Source organism: Triticum aestivum, chromosome 4D (assembly GCF_018294505.1).
Source record: "Triticum aestivum cultivar Chinese Spring chromosome 4D, IWGSC CS RefSeq v2.1, whole genome shotgun sequence".
NCBI classification, from domain to species: domain Eukaryota; kingdom Viridiplantae; phylum Streptophyta; class Magnoliopsida; order Poales; family Poaceae; genus Triticum; species Triticum aestivum.
The window spans coordinates 422,373,283-422,395,818 of NC_057805.1; the positions used below are offsets into that span (position 1 = coordinate 422,373,283).

A 22,536-nucleotide genomic window follows, 5' to 3' on the forward strand; every position below is an offset into this window, starting at 1 on the left:
AGGACGTTGCCCGGCGGGGCGCTAGATAGAGGTAGCCAAGCAACTACATCGGGATTCCTTCCGCCGTTGGTAGGACGACGATGTTGACGAAAGGGACGAAGACGAAGATATCAACGGTTTAGGAGGCCATGCCTAAAACGTCACCTTTCATACTTTGCTTAGTTTAGTTTAGTTTTAGTTTAATTTTATTCGGTAGTTGAACTTTGTTAATTTGCTTCTTTTGATTGTAAATATATCAAAATTCTAAAAACATTGTTCAGTTTACATGAATTTTGTCCGTCTTTTTAAATTGTTCATTTGAACTAGTGCAAATATTTGATGCGTGTGGTTGGATGGTCGGCTCTCGCTGTCAACTGCGTTGGAGTTGTCTTTACATCATTATATGGTTGGATACATCATTATATGGTTGGATGGTAGACTCTCGCTATCAACCGCGTTGAAGTTATCTTATTTTATCATGACTGAATGGTACTCTCTCGCTGTCAACCACATTGGAATTGTTGCCCTTACTTACTCTACGACACTACCAGATCCGCGGTAGGGTTGCATTTACTCGACGATGATTGATGTCGCACTACAAAGATCCGCGGTCCGCGTCACCTATCCTGTGACCGCTTGCTTGCAGCTGCACAACTTGCTACTCTCAGTCCTCGCTCCTCCTGGGCTAGCTGTTTCTCCATGGACGGCGATGGCCGCAGCGACTGGGACGCCGGCGGCGAGTGGATCTGGGTGCGTCGACCGCAGGAAGCGGAAGCTGCGGCTGCGGCGGCGGAGTGGCCGGTGGAGGAGGCGCGGCCTCTGAAGGTGGTGTTCGGGTCCCCAGCGAGGCACTTCACCGATTCGGCGCCGATCGGGAACGGTCGTCTCAGCGCCATTGTCTGGGGCGGCGTCACCTCCGAGAAGCTCCAGCTCAACCGTAATTGACAGACCCCGAGATTCCCCCCTCTTCTGAAGGCTTGATTGCTCTGCTATAATATCACCAATTTTAGTTCAAATATTGGGGTTTTTGGTCGGGAAGCGCTCTCGTTCCAGCTCGGGAATCAAATTTACCCAGAAACACCACAGCGATCAAAATGCTCTTAACAGATGATGATTTAGAACCTCGATTTTAGAACTATGACATCTTGAATTTTCGATTTTAAAACAAATGTGTTCACTTTTTGGAATAAATTATGGGTGTCACTGCAGTGGCAACCCGCACAACTTTTCCTGCTCATATTACCTCCTCCCATGCGCGGCCATGCTCATGCCATCGGTGAGAGCACACTCGAGGCAGAAAGCAAAATGGCTGGAATTTAATGGGGAGAAATTACCGAAAAAGGCTTTCGCCCTGCTTTATATATAAAGCAACCACGAGAGCCAAGGTCCAACAATGTTCAACAAGGTTCACGCTGCACACAACGCGCACACAACCGGTAGCACAAAATGGGAAGAAATTTAGCGAACGAATGGAGAGAGAAGCATTATCGTTAGAGCATGGTTGTTTCTGTGTGTTGTTAGATGAGGGGAAATCGATGGTGAGAGCGCGTCCAACACAAGCATTCTATCAACCCGTAGATGGAGATGTCAATTGGCCACGTATCTATCTTTTGCGTTGTGTTCAATGTAAGACATCTTGATAAATTCTAATCCTTTTCACATTACGTCGCTGGTGGTCTGGTGGATACTGGGAGGTTCTGATAGACTAATACACATGTTTGAGCTGAATAGGTGCATGCATATCAAAATAAAATGAAAAAAAAAACAGCGGATGTGGATAATTTTTTATTTGAATCATCGTCATAGTTAGCACTTTTACTGAAAGTAGTATGATTTTGAAGTCTGGAGTGCGCTGTCGGAATGTGTGCATGGTTTTGCAGATCCTTCATGCCAGGATTCATCTTTACACTTTTTAAATGAAAATGATAGGGATCATACTTATTGATCTTGCATGTGTTCTCCAAAAGCACAATGAGATGATTTTGTACCACTTTTCTGAATAGATGACGTGAAAATAGGAGGCTTGTTTTTCATTATTCTGTTACTGTTTCCCTATAAGTGAATAATATCACTCTTTTTTTGTATCCTTTCCCCACTCATGTACACCTTTCACTATTTCACATACACCTTCACTCATATTGGCTTTCTTGAATACGGAGTATTACCTATCTGTTTATTTTTGTAGAGTTTATTGCTTCATATCAAAACTGTGGATGCAGATGATACATTATGGACAGGCGGACCTGGTAATTATACAAACCCCCAAGCACCTACTGTTCTTTCTGAAGTAAGGAGCCTTGTTGATAAGGGACTGTATCCTGAAGCTACAGCTGTTGCTTATGGCCTGTCTGATGACAAGGCGCAGGTACACATTTTATTTTAGGTTGATGGAAGAGTTGTGCTGCTAAATCGATGTTGAAACATTGCTTATGTTTTAACTGTAGTATTACCAGCCTCTCGGTGATATTGATCTTGCCTTTGGTGAGCATATCAAGTATACAAATTATAAAAGATACCTTGATTTGGAATCTGCAACAGTTAATGTCACATACAGTGTTGGGGAAGTAGTGTACTCAAGGGAACACTTCTCCTCAAATCCACATCAAGTAATTGCGTCTAAAATCTCTGCAAACAAACCAGGAGCTGTCTCCTGTACAGTATCTTTAGCAACACCACTAGATCACCGGATTCGTGTAACAGATGCAAATGAAATAATCATGGAGGGCAGCTGCCCAGGAGAAAGGCCCGCGGGAGATGACAATGCATCTGATCATCCTCCGGGAATGAAATTTTGTGCTATTCTCTACCTGCTGATGAGTGGTGCCAATGGCCAAGTGCAAGTATTAAATGATAAGATGCTGAAACTTGATGGTGCCGACTCAGCAGTTTTGCTCCTTGCAGCTGCAACCTCATTTGAAGGGCCATTTGTCAAGCCTTCTGAATCGACACTTGATCCAGTGACATCAGCATTCACAACATTAACTATGGCTAGGAGCATGTCATATGCACAGCTAAAAGCTTATCACATGGATGATTACCAAAGTCTTTTCCAGCGCGTGTCCTTGCAACTTTCACGAGGCTCTAATGATGTACTTGGAGGTAGCACTTTGGCTCACTTACCTGAGAATATCTCTCAGGATACTGCGGTATCTGATTGCACTGTACAGATGGTTGATGGTTCAAGGTTAAAAGAGCTTAATAATTCAGAGAAGCCTACTGTAGACAGAATTATAAGTTTTAGACATGATGAAGATCCTTCTCTGGTAGAACTTCTGTTTCAGTTTGGGCGCTATCTACTCATTTCTTGTTCGAGGCCTGGAACTCAGGTTTCCAATTTGCAAGGAATATGGAACAACGAGACTAATGCACCATGGGGGTATGTTTTTACAACATATCTTGTCTTGTTTTGTTGTTTATGCCAGCTATATATCTTGGGGTATTATTTTTTAGACTATTGAATAAGAAAACGGCTGCAACTGTTCGTCTGGGTCACACTTTGTAGAACTTGTGTAGTCAGAGCATACGTCATTTAAATATCATCCTAATGGGGTCACAGACGACCAACTCAGTGAAATGGATTGTCCTTGCATGCAGTCTGGGTGTTACATGACCATTTTTGCTATGGCAAGCAATAAATTTTAGAAGTTTGAAAAGTCTCATGACAATCCTTAGCTGTTCTGCATCAAAATGAGAAAAATATAAGTGGAAAACATGACAAGTGGCCCTTTCTCTTAATATGTTTTAAAACTATCATGTAGAAGTTTATCTAATTTGCACAGTTTACAAGTTAAGACTAGTCTTTTCTTTTGAACTGAAGAGACTGGCCTTTGGCTTCAGTTTTAAGGTTTAAAGCTGTATTCATTTTTCTGTAGATTAATTAAGGATTCTTGTGTACACACATTGTCATCCTGTTACTTGCAAAAGCAACACACATTTGGCCTTTTCGATGCAAAGACACCGAAGTAAAAAAAAATCGAATGAAAGACACCGAAGTAATTGAGGCCAACATTTTGTGTATCCAGTTGATGTTAATACATACAGGCATGCTCATTCCCTTAAACACATTGGATAATCAGTTACCAAAGAACCGTATTGATTAACGCTCATATTCCCATTATTTTCGTGTTATATTAGGCACATGGATTGACACTGCATGACAAAACACTGAATACATATGAAGAAAGCCACAAAAATTTTAAATTCCCTGCATTAGTTTCTCAAATATAGGTTTAGGGATTCTTTATATAAAGAATGTAACTTGAATTTTTTTTATGATGTCAAAAAATGAAACTTGAATTTTTGGGAAGATGATAATTTAGTATATATTTCCTTAATTTCTGGTGCATTCTAAACAATTGATCTATTAAAAGGGTTATCCATCTTTTATTCAAGTAAATTTTGTTGTGGGTAATACTGATTCTCTTGCCATTTGTAGCAAATTAATGCTGAATTTACTGCAGTAAATACCTTAGTGTTTGTAATGTAAGTTATTTGAGATTATATTAATGATAGTCCTATTTACACTATTTTCTGGCAGTCCAAGTTTGATAACAATATGACATTCCTTTCGCTTTCCAGTACAGCTCCCCATCCAAATATAAATCTACAAATGAATTACTGGCCGTCACTTCCTTGCAACCTTAGTGAATGCCAAGACCCACTATTCGACTTCATTGGATCCCTTTCGGTCAATGGGGCTAAGACGGCAAAAGTAAGTCTACTTTCATAAAAGAGCGTCTCTGGAAACTTTCGTGAGTGTTCCAACATATCTTTCTACTTTCTAGTGAATTGAACTTTTATGAATACTATTTCTTGTGGCCATGGCCCATAGCCTTGGATCCTACTCCTAGCAGCATCACTGAGGCCTGACAACGAAGAAGTAGCAGTGATGCTACTAGAAGCCTGGGATCTGCCAATTTGCATAAGGGGCAATAGTTAGCTGTGCAGTTTCTTCTTTCTATAGGATTTTGATTGCATATGTACATGTCTATAATCTGTCCCTTTGGCCCAATAGCAATACAAAGGTCGTTCTGTCGACAGTCACTACTGCGTGAGGATGAAAACAGACCAATCTAACAAGGCAATTAGTTATTCAAATATCTGATTTCCACATGATAGTGTATGCTACAGTACCACGACAACACTTGCTCCACGACATTATAAATATATCTAGATGATAGGTGTTAGATGTGTATAGTCCCTTTTCGGTATATCCCCATTGTATAAGGGGTTTCCTGCACTTTACCACACATGTATATGTAATGGCCTTTGGCCCTCAGTGAACACTAGTTGCTCATTATCCAACATGGTATCAGATGCTAGGTTACCCTCGCTCTCCTGCACGCTGCAACTTCGTGCTCCCCCCTCCTAGCCTACCTTGTCTCCGGCCGCTTCTGTTCGATTCCGGCCGCTCCGGCTCGATTCCTGCCTGCCTCAGCTTGCCTCAAGCCGCCGCCGCCTGCTGCTGATCAGGCCGCCGCCACCTGCTGCTGTTCAGGCCGCCACCGCTGCACCCGTCCCGTCCGGATCCGCCGCCCCCGGCTGTCCCATTCGGCCTCGTCCCCCCTGTTTGGCGCATCTCGGCCCGCGCCAAGGCAGCGCCGCTCCTTCCCCCACTTGAGCGAGCACCTGCCGGCCTCGGGCGCGCCTCCTCTGCCGGATCCCGTCCGGGAGCCGTGCGTTGCTCCTCCTCTCGCGTCGGGCCGCGTTGTTCTCGTTCGCCCGCCTGCCTGCTCGGCTGGCTGCATCGAGCGAGTCCCTGCCTCACGCGTGCTCTGCTCGATCTAGATATATCTCTCTTCGTTGACTTCCAACAAAAAAAACAAAGAGAGTGATAAAAAGGGGATATCTCAGTATGTCATTTTCGGGCTATGTGGTTGTTCCTCGATGCTCAGTGATATTTGATGGCACCAACTATGCTGAGTTTGCGGGCTTCATGCGTATCCATATGCGCGGTCTTCTTCTGTGGGGTGTTCTCTCTGGCGAGGTCCCCTGTCCACCATGCCCCGTGGCTCCCGTGGCTCCTATCCCGCCGGTGCCGCCGGTTCTTGCTGCTGATGCTTCTCAGGCTGATCGGGATGAAGCCAAGGCTCTTGATGATGCTGCAGTTGATGCTTATGATCACCAGATGTATGCTTATTCAGATGCTCTTTCTGTCTATCGAGATGATTTGTCTGCTTATACTCAGTGGTGCAATGATGATGCTCGTGCTGCTGCTGTTCTCACTGCGAGTGTCCTCCCTCAGTTTGCTTCGGAGTTCATGGGCCTAGGCACCGTTGCAGCGATGTGGTCTTATCTCTGTCAGCGCTATCAGCCCTCTGGTGATGCTCTCTACTTATCTGTGGTGCGTCAGGAGCATGCTCTTCAGCAGGGTGACTCTTCTGTTGATGAGTTCTACACGCAGAGCTCTGTCATCTAGCACCAGCTTGACTCTCTTCGGATAGTTGTTTGTGGATCCTGTCGCTGCTGCGAGACTATGCGGTCCGACATGGAGTTTCAGCGTGTCCATGAGTTCTTATCTCGCCTCCGCTCCGAGTTTGAGCCTCGTTGTGCTCACTTGCTTGCTCGTGGTCGTGTTCCTATCTCGGAGGTCCTTGCTGAGCTTCGTGCTGAGGAGACCCGCCTTCGTTCTGCTGGGTTGCTTGCGGTTCCTTTAGTGTTGGCTGCCCGCGCTCCTGTGTCATCTGCTCGTCTCCCAGCTCCAGCGCTCCTGCCCACACCTTCAGGGGGGTGGGTCGCCCTCCTTATGCTGAGAAGGGTCGTTCGCGCCGTGACACCTTCTGTGGCTACTGCTCCAAGCCAGGTCACCCAGAGTCTGATTGTCGCCAGAAGCAGCGAGACCAGAGGCGCTCTCCTTTTAGTGGGACTCCGTCACTCACTGACCAGGACATTGTGCGGCTCAAGCGCCTTCTGGCTTCCTCCGGTTCTTCATCAACGGGTTCTGCTGCTGCTGTGACTGCTTCCACCACTTCATCACCGCCGGCATCTACACCGTCAGGTACATCTTCGTGGGTTCTGGACTCTGGAGCTTCCTTTCATATGTCCTCTGATTCTTCAGTGTTGTCTTCTCTTCGCCCTCTTGATTCTCCTATTAATGTTCTTACTGCCGATGGCACATCTCTTCCTGTTTCTAGTCGTGGTATTCTTTCCGCTCCGTCCTTTTCTATTCCTAGTGTTTCACATGTTCCTCGCCTTACCATGAATCTTTTTTCCGCTGCCCAACTTACTAATTCTGGTTGTCGTGTCATTCTTGATACCGACTCTTGCTCCATTCAGGATCGTCGCACCAAGGTTTTGGTTGGTGCTGGCCCCCGGCGCCGTGAGTCAGAGGGCCTTTGGGAGGTTGAGTGGCTTTGTGTTCCTTCTGCTGCCACCATTTCTGCCAGCTCTCATGCTCTTGCTGCCTCCTCGTCTGCGTCCTTCTAGCAGTGGCATCATCGCCTTGGTCACATCTGTGGCTCTCGCTTGTCATCCTTAGTGCGTCAGGGCCTCTTAGGGTCTGTATCTGGAGATGTTTCTTTACATTGTAATGGTTGTAGACTTGGCAAACAAACCCAGTTACCTTATCCTACCAGCGAGTCGGTATCTCAGCGTCCATTTAACTTAGTTCATTCTGATGTCTGGGGTCCTGCTCCCTTTGATTCAAAAGGTGGTCATCGCTACTATGTTTTGTTTATTGATGATTTCTCTCGCTACACTTGGCTTTACTTCATGAAATCTCGTAGCGAGGTTCTCTCTATATACAAACGATTTGCTGCCATGGTTCACACCGAGTTTTCCACGCCCGCTGGCGAGTTTATCTCCCAGCTGTTGCGTGGTTTCCTCGCAGAACAGGGTACTCTTGCCCAGTTCTCGTGTCCTGGTGCTCATGCTCAGAATGGCATTGCAGAACGTAAGCATCGTCATTTGCTTGAGAGGGCTCGTGCGCTGATGATTGCTGCTTCCCTTCCACCCCATTTTTGGGCTGAGGCTGTTTCTGCATCCACCTATCTCATCAACATTCAGCCATCGACTGCCCTGCAGGGTGGTATTCCTATGGAGTGTCTCACTGGTCGTTCTCCTGACTACTCAGCTCTTCGTATGTTTGGATGTGTGTGCTATGTCCTTCTTGCCCCCCAAGAACGCACCAAACTGACTGCTCAGTCGGTTGAGTGTGTTTTCCTTGGCTACAGTGATGAGCACAAGGGCTATCGTTGTTGGGATCCTGTTGGTCGTCGCTTGCGCATCTCGCATGATTTGACTTGACAAGTCTCGTTCTTACTACCCACGTCCTTCTTCCTCGAGTTTCTCTGTGGACGATATTTCTTTTCTTCTTCTTCCCGATACACCCTGCTATGTGCTTCATGTGTCACCTCTTCCTCCGGCACCTCTCATTCATTCTCATTCACCACCGACACCATCTTCCCCATCCTCCTCCTCCACCTCTCCACCATCATCTCCAGTCCGTCGCCCTCTCCCCCCGTTTCCTCTCCACTATACTCGTCGCCCTTGTACTGAGGATGTTTCCCCTGACGCGCCTTCCACCTCTGGTGCACCTCCCTCTACGCCTCCCCCGGTTCATAACCTCCGTGCTCGGCCTCGCCCCCCGCCTCATCGCTATTCTCCTGATCCGTACGGTCTCTCTGTTATTGCTGAGCCCACTTCCTATCGGACCGCCATGACTCAGCCTGAATGGCAGCTTGCGATGGCTGAAGAGCTTGCTGCCCTTGAGCGCTCTGGCACATGGGATCTGGTTTCCCTCCCTTCCGGTGTTCGTCCCATCACCTGCAAGTGGGTCTACAAGATTAAGACTCGTTCTGATGGTTCTCTTGAGCGCTACAAAGCTCATCATGTGGCCCGTGGTTTTCAGCAGGAGCAGGGACGCGATTATGATGAGACGTTCGCTCATGTGGCCCACATGACCACTATCCGCACTCTCCTTGTTGTGGCTTCTGTTCGTCATTGGTCTATCTCTCAACTTGATGTCCAGAACGCCTTTCTCAATGGCGAGTTGCGTGAGGAGGTTTATATGCAGCCACCACCGGGGTACTATGCTCCTGATGGTATGGTCTGTAGACTTCGCCGCTCCCTCTATGGTCTTAAACAGGCCCCTCGTGCCTGGTTCGAGCGCTTCGCCTCTGTGGTCACTGCCGCTGGTTTCTTGCCCAGTGATCATGATCCCGCGTTGTTTGTTCACACGTCTCCTCGTGGTCGGACTCTTCTCCTTCTCTATGTTGATGACATGATCATCACTAGTGACGACTCTGACTACATTGCCTTTGTTAAGGCTCGCCTTCGCAACCAGTTCCTCATGATTGATCTTGGTCCACTTCGCTATTTTCTTGGGATTGAGATCTCCTCAACATCTACATCTCCCAGGAAAAATATATTCAGGATCTTCTTGCTCGCGCTGCTCTCGGTAATGAGCGCACTGTTGTGACTCCTATGGAGCTCAACGTTCAGCTTCGTGCTTTTGATGGTGACCCTCTTCCTAATCCCACTCGCTATCGTCACCTCGTTGGCAGCCTTCTCTATCTTGCTGTTACGCGTCCTGACATCTCCTATCATGTCCACATCCTGAGTCAGTTTGTTTCCGCCCCCACCTCTGTCCACTATAGTCATCTCCTCCGTGTTCTACGATATCTTCGTGGCACGATCTCTCATCGCCTTTTCTTTCCCCGCTCCAGCTCTCTTGAGCTCCAGGCCTACTCTGATGCTACCTGGGCTAGTGATCCCTCTGATCGACGCTCACTGTCTGCTTACTGTGTCTTTCTTGGTGGCTCTCTTATTGCTTGGAAGACAAAGAAACAGATTGTTGTTTCTCGCTCGAGTACAAAGGCTGAGTTGCGAGCCATGGCTATGTTGACGGCTGAGGTGATCTGGTTACGGTGGTTACTTGAGGATTTTGGTGTGTCTGCTCCTACCTCGACTCCCTTACTGTCAGACAGTACCAGTGCTATCAGTATTGCGCGTGATCCGGTGAAGCATGAGCTCACCAAGCACATCGGTGTGGATGCCCACTTTATGCGTGCTGCTGTGCAGGATCAGACTCTCGCTCTTCACTATGTGCCCTCTGAGTTACAGTTGGCGGACTTCTTCACGAAGGCACAGACTCGAGCGCAGCACCACTTTTTTCTCTCCAAACTCAGTGTTGTTGATCCACCATGAGTTTGAGGGGGGGTGTTAGATGTGTATAGTCCCTTTTCGGTATATCCCCATTGTATAAGGGGTTTCCTGCACTTTACCACACATGTATATGTAATGGCCTTTGGCCCTTAGTGAACACCAGTTGCTCATTATCCAACAATAGGGTCTTTCCTCAGTTCATTCTTAGTGTCACTGAGTATCGACTATTGAGTATTTACTGTTAACGCGGCAACGTAAATGTGAATACAAAATTTGAAGTTCGAGAGGCACTTGCCCTTGATCACTCAAGGATAAAGAATTGCAACTTTGTGCATCTTCTTGAGGAACTATTTGGACAACTCTATTTAATGGTTTGTGTGTAAACATATTACTAGATTTTATTTTATTCAGTTTACATGTTCTAAATGGATTTATAGCATAGTTTGGCACCTTGTATTTCATGGGAACTTTTGGGGGTAATGATATGTTTTCTTTACAGGTGAATTACGAAGCTAATGGCTGGGTTAGTCACCAAGTCACAGACTTGTGGGCAAAAACATCACCGGATTATGGTGATCCTTCATTTGCTCTATGGCCAATGGGTGGGCCATGGCTTGCTACACACCTGTGGGAACACTACAGTTTTACGATGGACAGAGTGAGTGATGACATGGGCATGGAATGCAATGCCATGCAGTACTTGTATGCATTACTTTCTTGTATCACCTTTAAGCACAGATTGTGATCATACGTCATAGGCAGATATGAGAATTACTGTCGCCGCTTGCTTATGTTGGAGCCTAATCTCCCTTTATGTTTATGTGATTACACTATCTTATTTGAAGAATTGGTGGTAAAAGGTAGGCTTAAACCAAATATGAGTGATAAGGCAAGCACTAACAAATTTGGATTAGACAAACTGGTTAACTGTACTAAAAGATAATGATGTTTAGTAGCAATGACTGGCCAATAGTGTTTAACTATCCTGTTGAATAGATTGTTGGTTCATCTACCTTTTTCATGTGTTCTGATTGATGGATAATGTCTTAGAGGATGTTGAATATATGGTGAAATCCATACTGATAGCTTTGCCGCAAAGTGCAAGCTCATCTTCTGGAGATTGGAGAGACATAAATGTGATCTAGACAAGATCAAGTTACATCAGATGTGATATTCTGTTCTTTTTTTGCAGGAATTTTTGGAGAGAACAGCGTATCCACTTTTGGAAGGATCTGCCTCCTTTCTGTTGTCCTGGTTGATTGAAGGCCAAGAAGGCTATCTGGAGACCAATCCTTCTACTTCCCCAGAGCATTATTTTACTGCTCCGGATGGCAAGGACGCATCTGTGAGCTATTCAACAACTATGGACATGTCAATTATTAGAGAAGTATTCTCAGCTGTTCTTTTGTCTGCTGATGTAAGTCTTCATTTCTATTTACTGTTGTTGAAAGAGACAGGTTTCATTGAATATGCAGATACTTTGGTGATACTATGAATGAAGCATGCAGATTTAAAACGTTATAGTAGAGTTATAGTTAAGTCTTGTCATTCTAGCATGTATTTATTTGAATGTTTATGTGTTTGAAGTATTCATACGTGTGTTATCAGATTTTAGGAAAATCCAGCACTGATGTGGTTCAGAGGATAAAAGCGGCACTACCGAGGCTCCCACCAATAAAAATTGGTAGAGATGGTACAATCATGGAATGGGTATGTATATACTTTTTATTTTTTTTATCTCTCAAAGTGATTTCAGTTGGTCTGTTCAGTTTCATAATACTTGTTTTTTTATGCACAGGCACAAGATTTTAAGGATCCCGAACCTCATCACAGGCATGTATCTCATCTGTTTGGTCTTTATCCTGGACATACCATGACACTGGAGCAAACACCTGACCTCTGCAAAGCTGTTGCCAATACTCTTTATAAAAGAGGTACCTTTTTGCATATCAGAAGGGCAGTATTATAATTTGATCCTTATTTGAAGTTATCAGTCTTTAGTTTGGGTTTGTTTCAAAAGAAATTATGATCTCAGAGAGCTTATTGTTAGATGATGACCTCCCGAGATTCCTTCACATGACGGTTACTCGATCTTGCACGAGCTCCTTTTTGCTGATCTCAGCATTTTTTAGATTTTGAGGGTTAACTGTTGAAGATAAGAGGAATGGACATATAGCACAGAAGAATAAAGGAGGAAGGCCATTCAGTGACATACTGTAACTGCATTCATCAAAAGCAGTATATGTATAAACACAATTGTTTCAGTAGAGCAAAAATACAAACAACCCACAGCAACTTAAGAACTTCTTAAAACAGATGTTAGCTATACACTTATGCACACCAGCATCAGCTTGGGTGCTCAAAAAATTTATTTTGTTTTTGAAACGGGGGTGCTCAACAATTTCGTAGTAGAAGGATAGCAAGGTTTAATGGGACTGGATCGACCACTGTTGTTCTCATGTAAAATTGAAATAAGCAGTTACCATGTCCCAAGAGGATAATTCAGTGTTGTTTGTGTCAGAATTTTGTATACTTCTTACAAAGGTTGCTGATCTTATTTTTCCATGGTCATTTTCTTTCAAATGGCGAACAGTCTAGTGGTATTATTAAGTTGATTTTTTCTTATGCAGTTTGCTTGCATGACCAGTTGTTATATTCTTTTATGTCACCTTTCAGTTTGATCTGAAAAGTACCGCATATTTATATTTTCAACAATTGCATGGCACTGTTAAGAATGTCAAATTTATCTGTCACCTTTCAGTTTATGGCAAGGACTGTCTGTAACCACACTTTCTCTGTCTTTGCTGCTTGGCACTGAGTTTTTTTCTATTGTTTAGGTGATGAAGGCCCTGGGTGGTCTACTTCATGGAAGATGGCCCTGTGGGCTCATCTTCACAACAGTGAGCATGCATACAAAATGATTCTACAGCTAATCACTTTGAGAGATCCGAATGACAAGCCTGACAATAGAGGAGGTCTATACAGCAATTTGTTCACGGCGCTTCCACCATTCCAAATCGATGCAAATTTTGGGTAAACCAGATCATCTTCAGCCTAATCAATCATTTCAATCCAACCTGTTTACCATAGTATGATTTGTTGAATTGCGAGACACAAAGTTGCAGCCAGTAGGCATAACCTCGGTGATGACTCTAAGCTGTCAACTGTTAACCACTTAAAAGAGGTGTAACAATAGTGACCGTGCTACTTAATTGCACGATCGATTCGCAAACATCACAATGGGTGTATTCTCTTGCAGATTCCCAGCTGCATTGTGTGAAATGCTTGTGCAGAGCACCGGGGGTGATCTGTACCTGCTCCCTGCTCTGCCCCGCGACAAGTGGCCCCACGGGAGCGTTAAAGGTCTGAGGGCCCGAGGCGGGATGACGGTCAACATCTGCTGGGAAGAAGGTACCCTCCATGAAGCTCTTGTATGGTCTGGCAGCAGCGGGAACTCGCTTGCGAGGATCCACTACGGCGATCGCTCTGCCATGATCAGTGCCTCCCCAGGCCAAGTTTACAGGTTCAACTCGGAGTTGAAGTGCTTGAAGACTTGGCTACTGTGAGAATGTACGTGTGCTGGTTCTGCAAAATCTGAAGGCATTATCTGTTGCAACAAAGTTTACTGAATTCTCGGTGAGAACAATAATGGAGATATCCTAAGGCACAGCCTGTTGTGACAAAATTTACTGGATTCTCGGTGAGAACAATAATGGAGCTATCCTAAGGCACAATCTGGTGTGACAAAATTTACTGAATTCTCAGTGAGAACAATAATGGTACTAAATTCTCAGTGTGAACAATAATGGAGCCATCTCATTAAACCTTGCGCCGATTAAACTTCTTTATTATTCCGCTGAAGTTTTCTTGGGTTCTTTTCTTTTCAAATAAATAACGGGCGCATGTTCGTTGCCTGCATGAAGTCCTAAAAGAACCATATGGTGAACTTGCCCGATGTAGTCGCTTTGCACTCCGTATTTTGAATTTACCAACCCAGTTATCATTCAAATCTAGCACTCACTCCTCTTCTCTCTGTAGTGCCTAGCCTTATTCTTCCTCCAATTGTGCGCTGCCCGTGGAGATTAAAAATTGCAATGAACCAACAGTACAGGAAAGAGACGGTTACAAACACCCTACCAGAGTTTAAAGTCTGCAATAGGCACTCGCCGCTTGATATGAGATTTAAAAATCATTGAAGAATCATTGGTTGGAGTGTCACCCAATGCAGAACAGGCTTGCAATTCATCGCCACCAGACTAGAGAGTAGGAGAAACCGAACCATGCAGCATAACAACATGAAAGAAGATGTCGAAATCGCCGCACAAGTAGCCAGCCAAGTGCTCTCCTTGATAGACATACCAACTACCAAGATCCGAAGAGAGCAAACATATTTGGCGAGACAAGTTCTCACAGGCCCTTCGTCGACGCCGGATTGGACATCATCGATGTAGGGAGGGGTCGGAGTGACTTTATTCCAATATGGCATCACCGCGACCACCTCATCGATGCCACCAGGAAAATAAAACCTAAGGAAAAGAAAATCAAAACAAACGAGGCTCCACTCCTCTTGCTACATACGAGGTTCTCAGACAGGGAAAGGAGAGGGGTCTATACATGCATGCCTACCATGCTCATATACAGTGAATTCCGAGTTTTACCCCGTATTTTAACATTTTTTACGCTAATTATCCCATTTAGCGAGATTTCGTCTATTTACCCCATTTAGAAAATGGTTTGTCACAGTTTACCCTGTTTAAAATTTTGTGAGCATTTTGACCGGCGGGTCCCAGTTGTCAGGTCCAGTTGGCATGCCGCATAGTGGTTTTTTCTTGTCTACTTTTCTCCTTGCTGAACCGGTCCTCGCAGCTTCTCCCGACATAACTTGCAAAACTTAAAGGCACTAAAACACACAATCAACTAAGCTTAATGCAGCAATATCACACCATTAGGGCATCTCCAACACCGACCTGTAAATTTCTCCGGCCTTTCCGGTTTTATGTCCGGATGTGGTCCGCAGACATGATACAGGAGAGAGCAATCCAATGCTAATTGCAAAGTATCGGGCTAAGAGGAGAAAAAGTAGATGGGGACCATGCATGTGGTGGAATATTTGTGGGTTGGAAGAAGAGAGAAGAGAGGGGATCATGCATGTGAGGATGAGAGAAGAGAGGGACCATGCATGTGATTGGTCAATTGCATGTCCGAACTCCGGCAAAGCTTCCCTATTTTTGTTTCCAAAATACCAAAATTTGACGTCCGGACAGCTTCGTGGACTGATAGAAGTCCCCATTGAATTACAAAAGTGAACAAATGTGTCCAGCCAGACATATACCGGTGTGTTTACAGGTCTCCCATGAGATGCCCTTAGGTCATCATAATTGCACCTAATTAAATAGATTGTAATCGTTAAATCTATATAGTTATTGCATCTAGACCAATCATATTAATCAAATCTACATGCCATACCTACTAATATGTTAGGCATTTATAATTGTACCTAACCAAATCATAATTCATTATATATCCCTATCTTCAAAAAAGGGTAATCTTTTCCGACAGACCATCATATCGCACTTACACAAATAGTGCACGGGCATATGTCTTGTCCGTGGAGGAGATTTCAGCTCTCTAATACTCTCTCTCCTCCCGTTCTAGAGTTGTGTTGATTTCATAGTTGCTGACTGTGTTGATTTCATAGTTGGTGACATCTACGATTATCAGTATCGAAACAGCTCTGCGTACGATGGTTTTCTGGTCCAACCGGTTCGATCAGAGGGCAAATCGTCTCTAAATGCTATGGCCCACAAACTAAATTATCTAGAATTGTCTCTAATCATACAGTGTTGGATAAGCACTCTGTCGTACGTATAGCAAGGTCGTATCAGTATTCCCATGGTTCTGTGTACTGACAATGCAAACACCTGGACTTTTGCCCACTTCCCAGTAGCGTTTGGTGCTTATGAAGGCAACCTATCAAGGACTTGAACTAGTTAGACAGGAAGCTAGTCACCATTGGGATTTGTACGACTAAGATGCTACTCGACCAGGCTGAGTACCACGCCCACTTCCCAGTAGCGTTTGTTACTTATGAAGGCAACCTATCGAGGACTTTGAACTAGTTAGACAGGAAGCTAGTCACTATTGGGATTTGTACTATTAAGATGCTATACTCAACTCGGTACCACGGGAGATGACATGACTCGCCTAGTACATACTACTCCCTCTGTCTCATAATATAAAACGGTTTTTACACTAGTGTAGTATCAAAAACACTGTTATATTATGGGACGGGGGAGTACATAATTATTGGCATCATTGTCATTTCAATACTAAGACTGCACGTCAGGATCTTTCTAACAATACTATTTATGAACTAAAATAAATAAATAAATCAAAATTATGTTTCAGCAAGTTTCAGTCACAAAAACTTACTAACTTATTCCATTAGTATTAAGTTTAATTACATGTAACTTGAGTAGGGCATTTTGAAGACCGAGCTCCACTAGTAGAAAAAGGGTCAAATGTCAAGCACATTAGTGTCTGGTTTGCTTTTGAGCCGGCACTAATGTGTGCATTAGTGCCGGTTCCAATGGCTAGCCAGCCGCTTTCATTAGTACCGGTTCGTGGCCGACCTTTAGCACCGGTTCGTGCCACGGACCGGTACTAAAGTGAGTGGTGGCAGGATGTTGTCAGTCCGAGGCCCCTCCAGCACCTTTAGTACCGGTTCATGGCACGAACCGGTGCTAAAGGTCGTCCTACATAAACCCTTCGTCCACCCGAGCTCGCTCTGTTCTTCCCCTTTCCCCTCTCCTCTCTGTTCTTCCCTTCTTCCTCTCGAGCTCATCACACATTTTGCCCAAAATTTGTCAAGATTTGAAGGCCCCCATCCATTCAAATGATCACAAAGGTTAGCAACTTTGTCCTTTCATCTCTCATTGCTAGATTAGCTCTTGCAATGCTTTGTATAGTGATTAATTTATGAGTTTAGTAATTTGGTAGAAAATATATGTGCTAGTATTTGATTTATATGCAATTTGTGGTCAAAACTAACACTTAGTTTGCATATGTAGGTGTGGTTTACTTAGTGCCTTCTAAATCTCCGTCGTAACCACAGTCGATCGCCCGCACCGTTCCGTCGCCGGCACCACCTTGTGGTGAGCCTCTTGTTCATGAATGTTTTACATTACCAAATTGATGTTTGTGTGATTTGGATATATAGTTACTCGTATAATTATCTTACCCATACGTTGTTTGTTATACATAGTGCCATGGTTTTGATATCCGTCCCCGTCGGCCCTCGTCCTTGCTATGATTCGGATGTGGTATATTCTCTTTTAAAACTAGTTGTTGCATTTCGTGTTTATGACAAATTATGCCCATCAAGTTGACATAGATATTTTTGTCTAGGAGGTTTGTGAACCGGAAATTCCAACCGACCCTATTGTCGAGAGGTTAAATTTAGTTGAAAGAGAAAACGAGTATTTGAAAGAAAAATTGAAAAGAATTGAGGGGGAGAAGATGGAATTGGAGTTGCATGTTGCAGATGTCGTCGATGATCACAAGATCAAGATGGAGAAAATGCGCTTGAAGATTAGAAAGATTAGAAAATATGCCATTGATAGTGAGGCTTGGTATCATTATGCTGTAGGATCAATTGTTACCTTAGTTGCGATCTTGATCGCATTTGTTGTTGCATTTAAATTCTTTAGTTAGAGAGTTATTTGTTTGTTGCATTTAAGTCTTGTATGAACTTTATGTATGAACTTGTATTAATTTGGTCTATTCGGTGTTGTGTAATGAAGATGAGCCGACAATGGATGTACGATGACCGATGCTCTCCCGAGTTCATTAATGGCGTGCAAACTTTTCTGCTTGCGGTTGAGGCAAACAAGCGGGCGGATGCTTTTATGCCTTGTCCATGTTTAGTCTGTAAGAATGATCACAATTACTCTACGTCAAGAACCATTCACGTCCACCTGTTTAAGTCCGGTTTCATGCCCCACTATAATGTTTGGACCAAGCACAGAGAAAGAGGGGTTATGATGGAAGACAATGAAGAAGAAGAGGACGACGACAGCTATCCTAGCCATGGGTTCCCTGAATACGATGATACAACAATTGGGGAAGAAGCTGAGCTGGCAATGCGGGAAGAAGCTGAAGAAGAGGCATCAGATGAGCCCGCTGATGATCTAGGTCGGGCCATTGCCGATGCAAAGAGAAACTGCGCAAGTGATTTGGAGAAGAAGTTGCAGCGCATGTTAGAGGATCACAAGAAATTGTTGTACCCGAATTGCGAAGCTGACAAGAAAAAGTTGGGCACCACACTGGAATTGCTGCAATGGAAGGCAGAGAATAGTGTATCTGACAAGGGATTTGGAAAGTTGCTGGTAATGATAAAGAATATGCTTCCAAAGGACAACGAATTGCCCGAGAGGACGTACGAAGCAAAGAAGGCTGTCTGCCCTCTAGGGTTAGAGGTGCAGAAGATACATGCATGCCCTAATGACTGCATCCTCTACCACGGTGAGTACGAGGATTTGAACGCTTGCCCGATATGCGGTGCATTGCGCTATAAGATCAGGCGCGATGACCCTGGTGATGTCGAGGGCGAGCGCCCCAGGAAGAAGATTCCTGCCAAGGTGATGTGGTATGCTCCTATAATACCACGGTTGAAACGTTTGTTCCAAAACAAAGAGCATGCCAAGGCGATGCGATGGCACAGAGAAGACCATAAGAAAGACGGAAAGTTGAGAGTACCCGCTGACGGGTCGCAGTGGAGAAAAATTGAGAGAAAGTACGGGAAGGAGTTTGCAGATGATGCAAGGAACGTATGGTTTGGTCTAAGCGCAGATGGCATTAATCCTTTTGGGGAGCAGAGCAGCAACCATAGCACCTGGCCTGTGACTCTATGTTTGTATAACCTTCCTCCTTGGTTGTGCATGAAGCGGAAGTTCATTATGATGCCAGTGCTCATCCAAGGCCCTAAGCAACCCGACAACGACATTGATGTGTACCTAAGACCATTAGTTGAAGAACTCTTACAGCTGTGGAATGGAACAGGTGTACATGCGTGGGATGAGCACATGGGGGAAGAATTTGACCTAAAGGCCTTGCTGTTCGTGACCATCAATGATTGGCCTGCTCTCAGTAACCTTTCAGGACAGACATACAGGGGATACCGCGCATGCACGCACTGTTTGGATGATACCGACAGTATATATTTGGACAATTGTAGGAAGACTGTGTACCTGGGACATCGTCGATTTCTTCCGAGCAGGCATCCCGTAAGAAAGAAAGGCAAGCATTTCAAAGGTGAGGCGGATCACCGGACGAAGCCTCGCCACCGTACTGGTGCTGATGTACATGATATGGTCAAGGATTTGAAGGTAGTCTTTGGAAAGGGTCCTGGCGGACAACCTGTTCCGAATGACGCTGACGGACGCGCACCCATGTGGAAGAAGAAATCTATATTTTGGGACCTGCCCTATTGGAAAGATCTAGAGGTCCGCTCTGCAATCGACGTGATGCACGTGACGAAGAATCTTTGCGTGACCCTGCTTGGCTTCTTGGGCGTGTATGGGAAGACAAAAGATACACCTGAGGCACGGGAGGACCAGCAACGTATGCATGGAAAAGACGGCATACATCAGGGTCATGCCAGCTACGCTCTTACCAAAGAAGAGAAGGAAATCTTCTTTGAATGCCTGCTCAGTATTAAGGTACCGTCTGGCTTCTCGTCGAATATAAAGGGAATAATAAACATGGCAGAGAAAAAGTTCCAGAACCTAAAGTCTCATGACTGCCACGTGATTATGACGCAACTGCTTCCGGTTGCATTGAGGGGGCTTCTACCGGATAACGTTCGATTAGCCATTGTGAAGCTATGTGCATTCCTCAATGCAGTCTCTCAGAAGGTAATCGATCCAGAAATCATACCAAGGTTAGAGAATGATTTGGTGCAATGTCTTGTCAGTTTCGAGTTGGTATTCCCACCATCCTTCTTCAACATCATGACGCACGTCCTAGTCACCTATGCGAAGAGATTAACGTTTTGGGTCCTGTATTTCTACACAATATGTTCCCCTTCGAGAGGTTCATGGGAGTCTTAAAGAAATATGTTCATAACCGTGCTAGGCCAGAAGGAAGCATCTCCAAGGGCCATGAAAATGAGGAGGTCATTGAGTTTTGTATTGACTTTATTCCTGACCTTAAGCCGATTGGTGTTCCTGAATCACGGCATAAGGGCAGACTGGATGGAAAAGGCACGCTAGGAGGGAATCAAAAAATATGTATGGACGGACATTCTCTCACTGAAGCACACTACACAGTTATACAGAATTCCGCCTTGGTGGCTCCGTATATGGACGAACACAGGAATTTTCTACGCTCCAAACACCCGGAGCGGTCTGATGACTGGATTACACGTGAACAAACCAGGAGTTTCGCCGGCTGGTTGCAGACACGTACCATGCATGACGCCTCTATTGAAGATGACCTGTACTCGCTGTCCCAGTTACCATCTTCGAATATAATGACTTTCAAAGGGTACGAGATAAATGGTAATACATTTTACACGATCGCCCAAGATAAGAAGAGCACCAACCAAAACAGTGGTGTCCGCTTTGATGCAACAACCAAGACGGGAAAGGAAACATATTATGGTTACATAGAGGAGATATGGTGTAACACCCCCAGTGTCATGCTACAGTAATCCCCTGTTAATGGTGCCATGTCATCATGTTACTGTTGCTAATCTTCACTTGATCCAAATCACGGTTCAAATTCAAATCCAATTTAAAGTCAAAAATTCATATTTGTCAGACATGAAATCTAAAATGTTCATCATGTGCCAAATATTTCATCACAAATATTGGTGGTGAACCAACATTTTTTGCAAAAATGTCTAAGTGCCCTAAACTGGTTAAACAGTGGCTAAAACAAATAGATTTAATGCCTTTTTAAATTATAAAAGTCGCAAACTATTTCAAGAGCCTCACAATCCTTTTTGGCAGTGCCAACTAGTGCAATGTAATTATGTGGCCAAGTCCCACATTTTACAGAATCCTTTTGGACAGCTCAAATGTTGCAAAGCATTTTCTATAAAAAGAGAAAAGAAATAGAAATGCAAAAAAAAAAAAAGGAAACCCCCCTGCCCCTGGGCCTAAGGCCACAGAGACAGGCCTAGCCGGCCAGGCCCAGCTCCCCTCCCTGGTCGCTCTCCACTCCCCCCTGTTCCCCTGGTGCGTGCCGCTACAGGGGCACGTCCCCGCCCGACCACCTCGCCGGCGCCGACGCCGGGAGGGGATAAGGCCGCCCCGACGCCTCGGCCTCCACCCATCTCTCCCACTTGCCCCCCTCTCGCTCGCCTCTACGCCTCCCCTCCCCCAGATCCACCTATCCCCTCTCCTCTCGCTCGATCCCGAGCGCGCCCGCCGCCGTCCTCCGTCGTCACCGCAGCCACGAGCGGCCCCGTGCCCGATGATCCTGTCTGCGAGCTTCGCCGAGGTCGGCACCTTCTCCTGGCGGCCCTAGTTGGAGCCGGAGAGCCCTGCAGCGCCGTTTCCCCCTTTGTCCGCATCTTTGGCCACCGCAAATCGCCGCCGTCGATTCGTCGTCTCCACTGCGCTAAGCTTCCACGGGCCACCTTGAGCCGCTCGGTGAGCTCCGTCACCTCTTCCTTTTCCTCCTTTAGCTTGCTGCGCCCGTAGCTCGCTGCTTCTACTGTGGCCGAACACAACGCCGCCGTCGAGCTCCTCGCCGTGGCCACGCTCGCCGATGAGCTCGTCCGAGCTCGCAGTCGTGCTCAGCACGCGCGTAGGGCCCCGTAGCGCTAGCTAGCTCGCTCCGCCGTGCCGTGTAATGCCGGATCCGCCCATGCCCGAACTACGGCGCCGCCTCCGCCGCTCGTCGGCGTCGTTCCGGTCATCCCCGAGACCAACTCGTAGCTCCATGCGACGCGCGACGTCGCTAGCTCTCGAATGGGAGTAGTCACACCCGTTTTGGGCCACCGAGGCGAAATCCCAAGGCTCGTCGGCGCCCTCCGCCGCGTTTTGGCTCACCAGAGCCAACTCCGACGCCGGCGTCCGACGTGGCCGACCTGGGGCCACCCCCTGGGTCGCTGCCAGCGGGCCCCACGGGCCCCGTTGACTGGGTTGACCCAGTCAATGTGCTGACTGGGCAGCCCAGTGGCGCTGACATCCGGGCCCCACCGCATAATTATTTTACCTAAAACATGTTTATAATTAAAATCAATTAGTTAGATAAATGAGCCACTGACAGGTGGGGTCCAGTAGTTAACTAACCTAATTTTAGTTAGTTTAAACTTCTGTTAGTCCACTGTCTATGACAGGTAGGACCCACTGGTCAGTTTGACCTGGTCAGCTGCTCTGTTGACTGCTGAGGTCATCATCACGTCATGCTGACGTCATATTCCTTTTCTGTTATTATAAATAA

General features: G+C 45.6%; 1 protein-coding gene across 1 annotated transcript; it reads left to right on the forward strand.

Annotated features, from left to right (window-relative positions):
• The first annotated feature begins 565 nt into the window (after positions 1-565).
• LOC123098318 (alpha-L-fucosidase 2) lies at positions 566-13,912 on the forward strand. The gene is made up of 10 exons (XM_044520283.1): positions 566-916; positions 2,199-2,344; positions 2,424-3,355; positions 4,558-4,690; positions 10,583-10,741; positions 11,276-11,500; positions 11,692-11,793; positions 11,882-12,017; positions 12,921-13,116; positions 13,343-13,912. Exons 1-10 carry the CDS (start codon positions 679-681, stop codon positions 13,647-13,649), a joined length of 2,574 nt encoding a protein of 857 aa, XP_044376218.1. The 5' UTR covers positions 566-678; the 3' UTR covers positions 13,650-13,912.
• Positions 13,913-22,536: the final 8,624 nt, after the last annotated feature.

Excerpts from the sequence above, each read along its gene's own strand:
- LOC123098318 (XM_044520283.1), top strand. The coding sequence starts at position 679 with ATGGACGGCGATGGCCGCAGCGACTGGGACGCCGGCGGCGAGTGGATC. Across the intron at positions 917-2,198 it reads CGAGAAGCTCCAGCTCAACC|ATGATACATTATGGACAGGC; the intron begins GTAATTGACAGA and ends CTGTGGATGCAG. Across the intron at positions 4,691-10,582 it reads ATGGGGCTAAGACGGCAAAA|GTGAATTACGAAGCTAATGG; the intron begins GTAAGTCTACTT and ends TTTTCTTTACAG.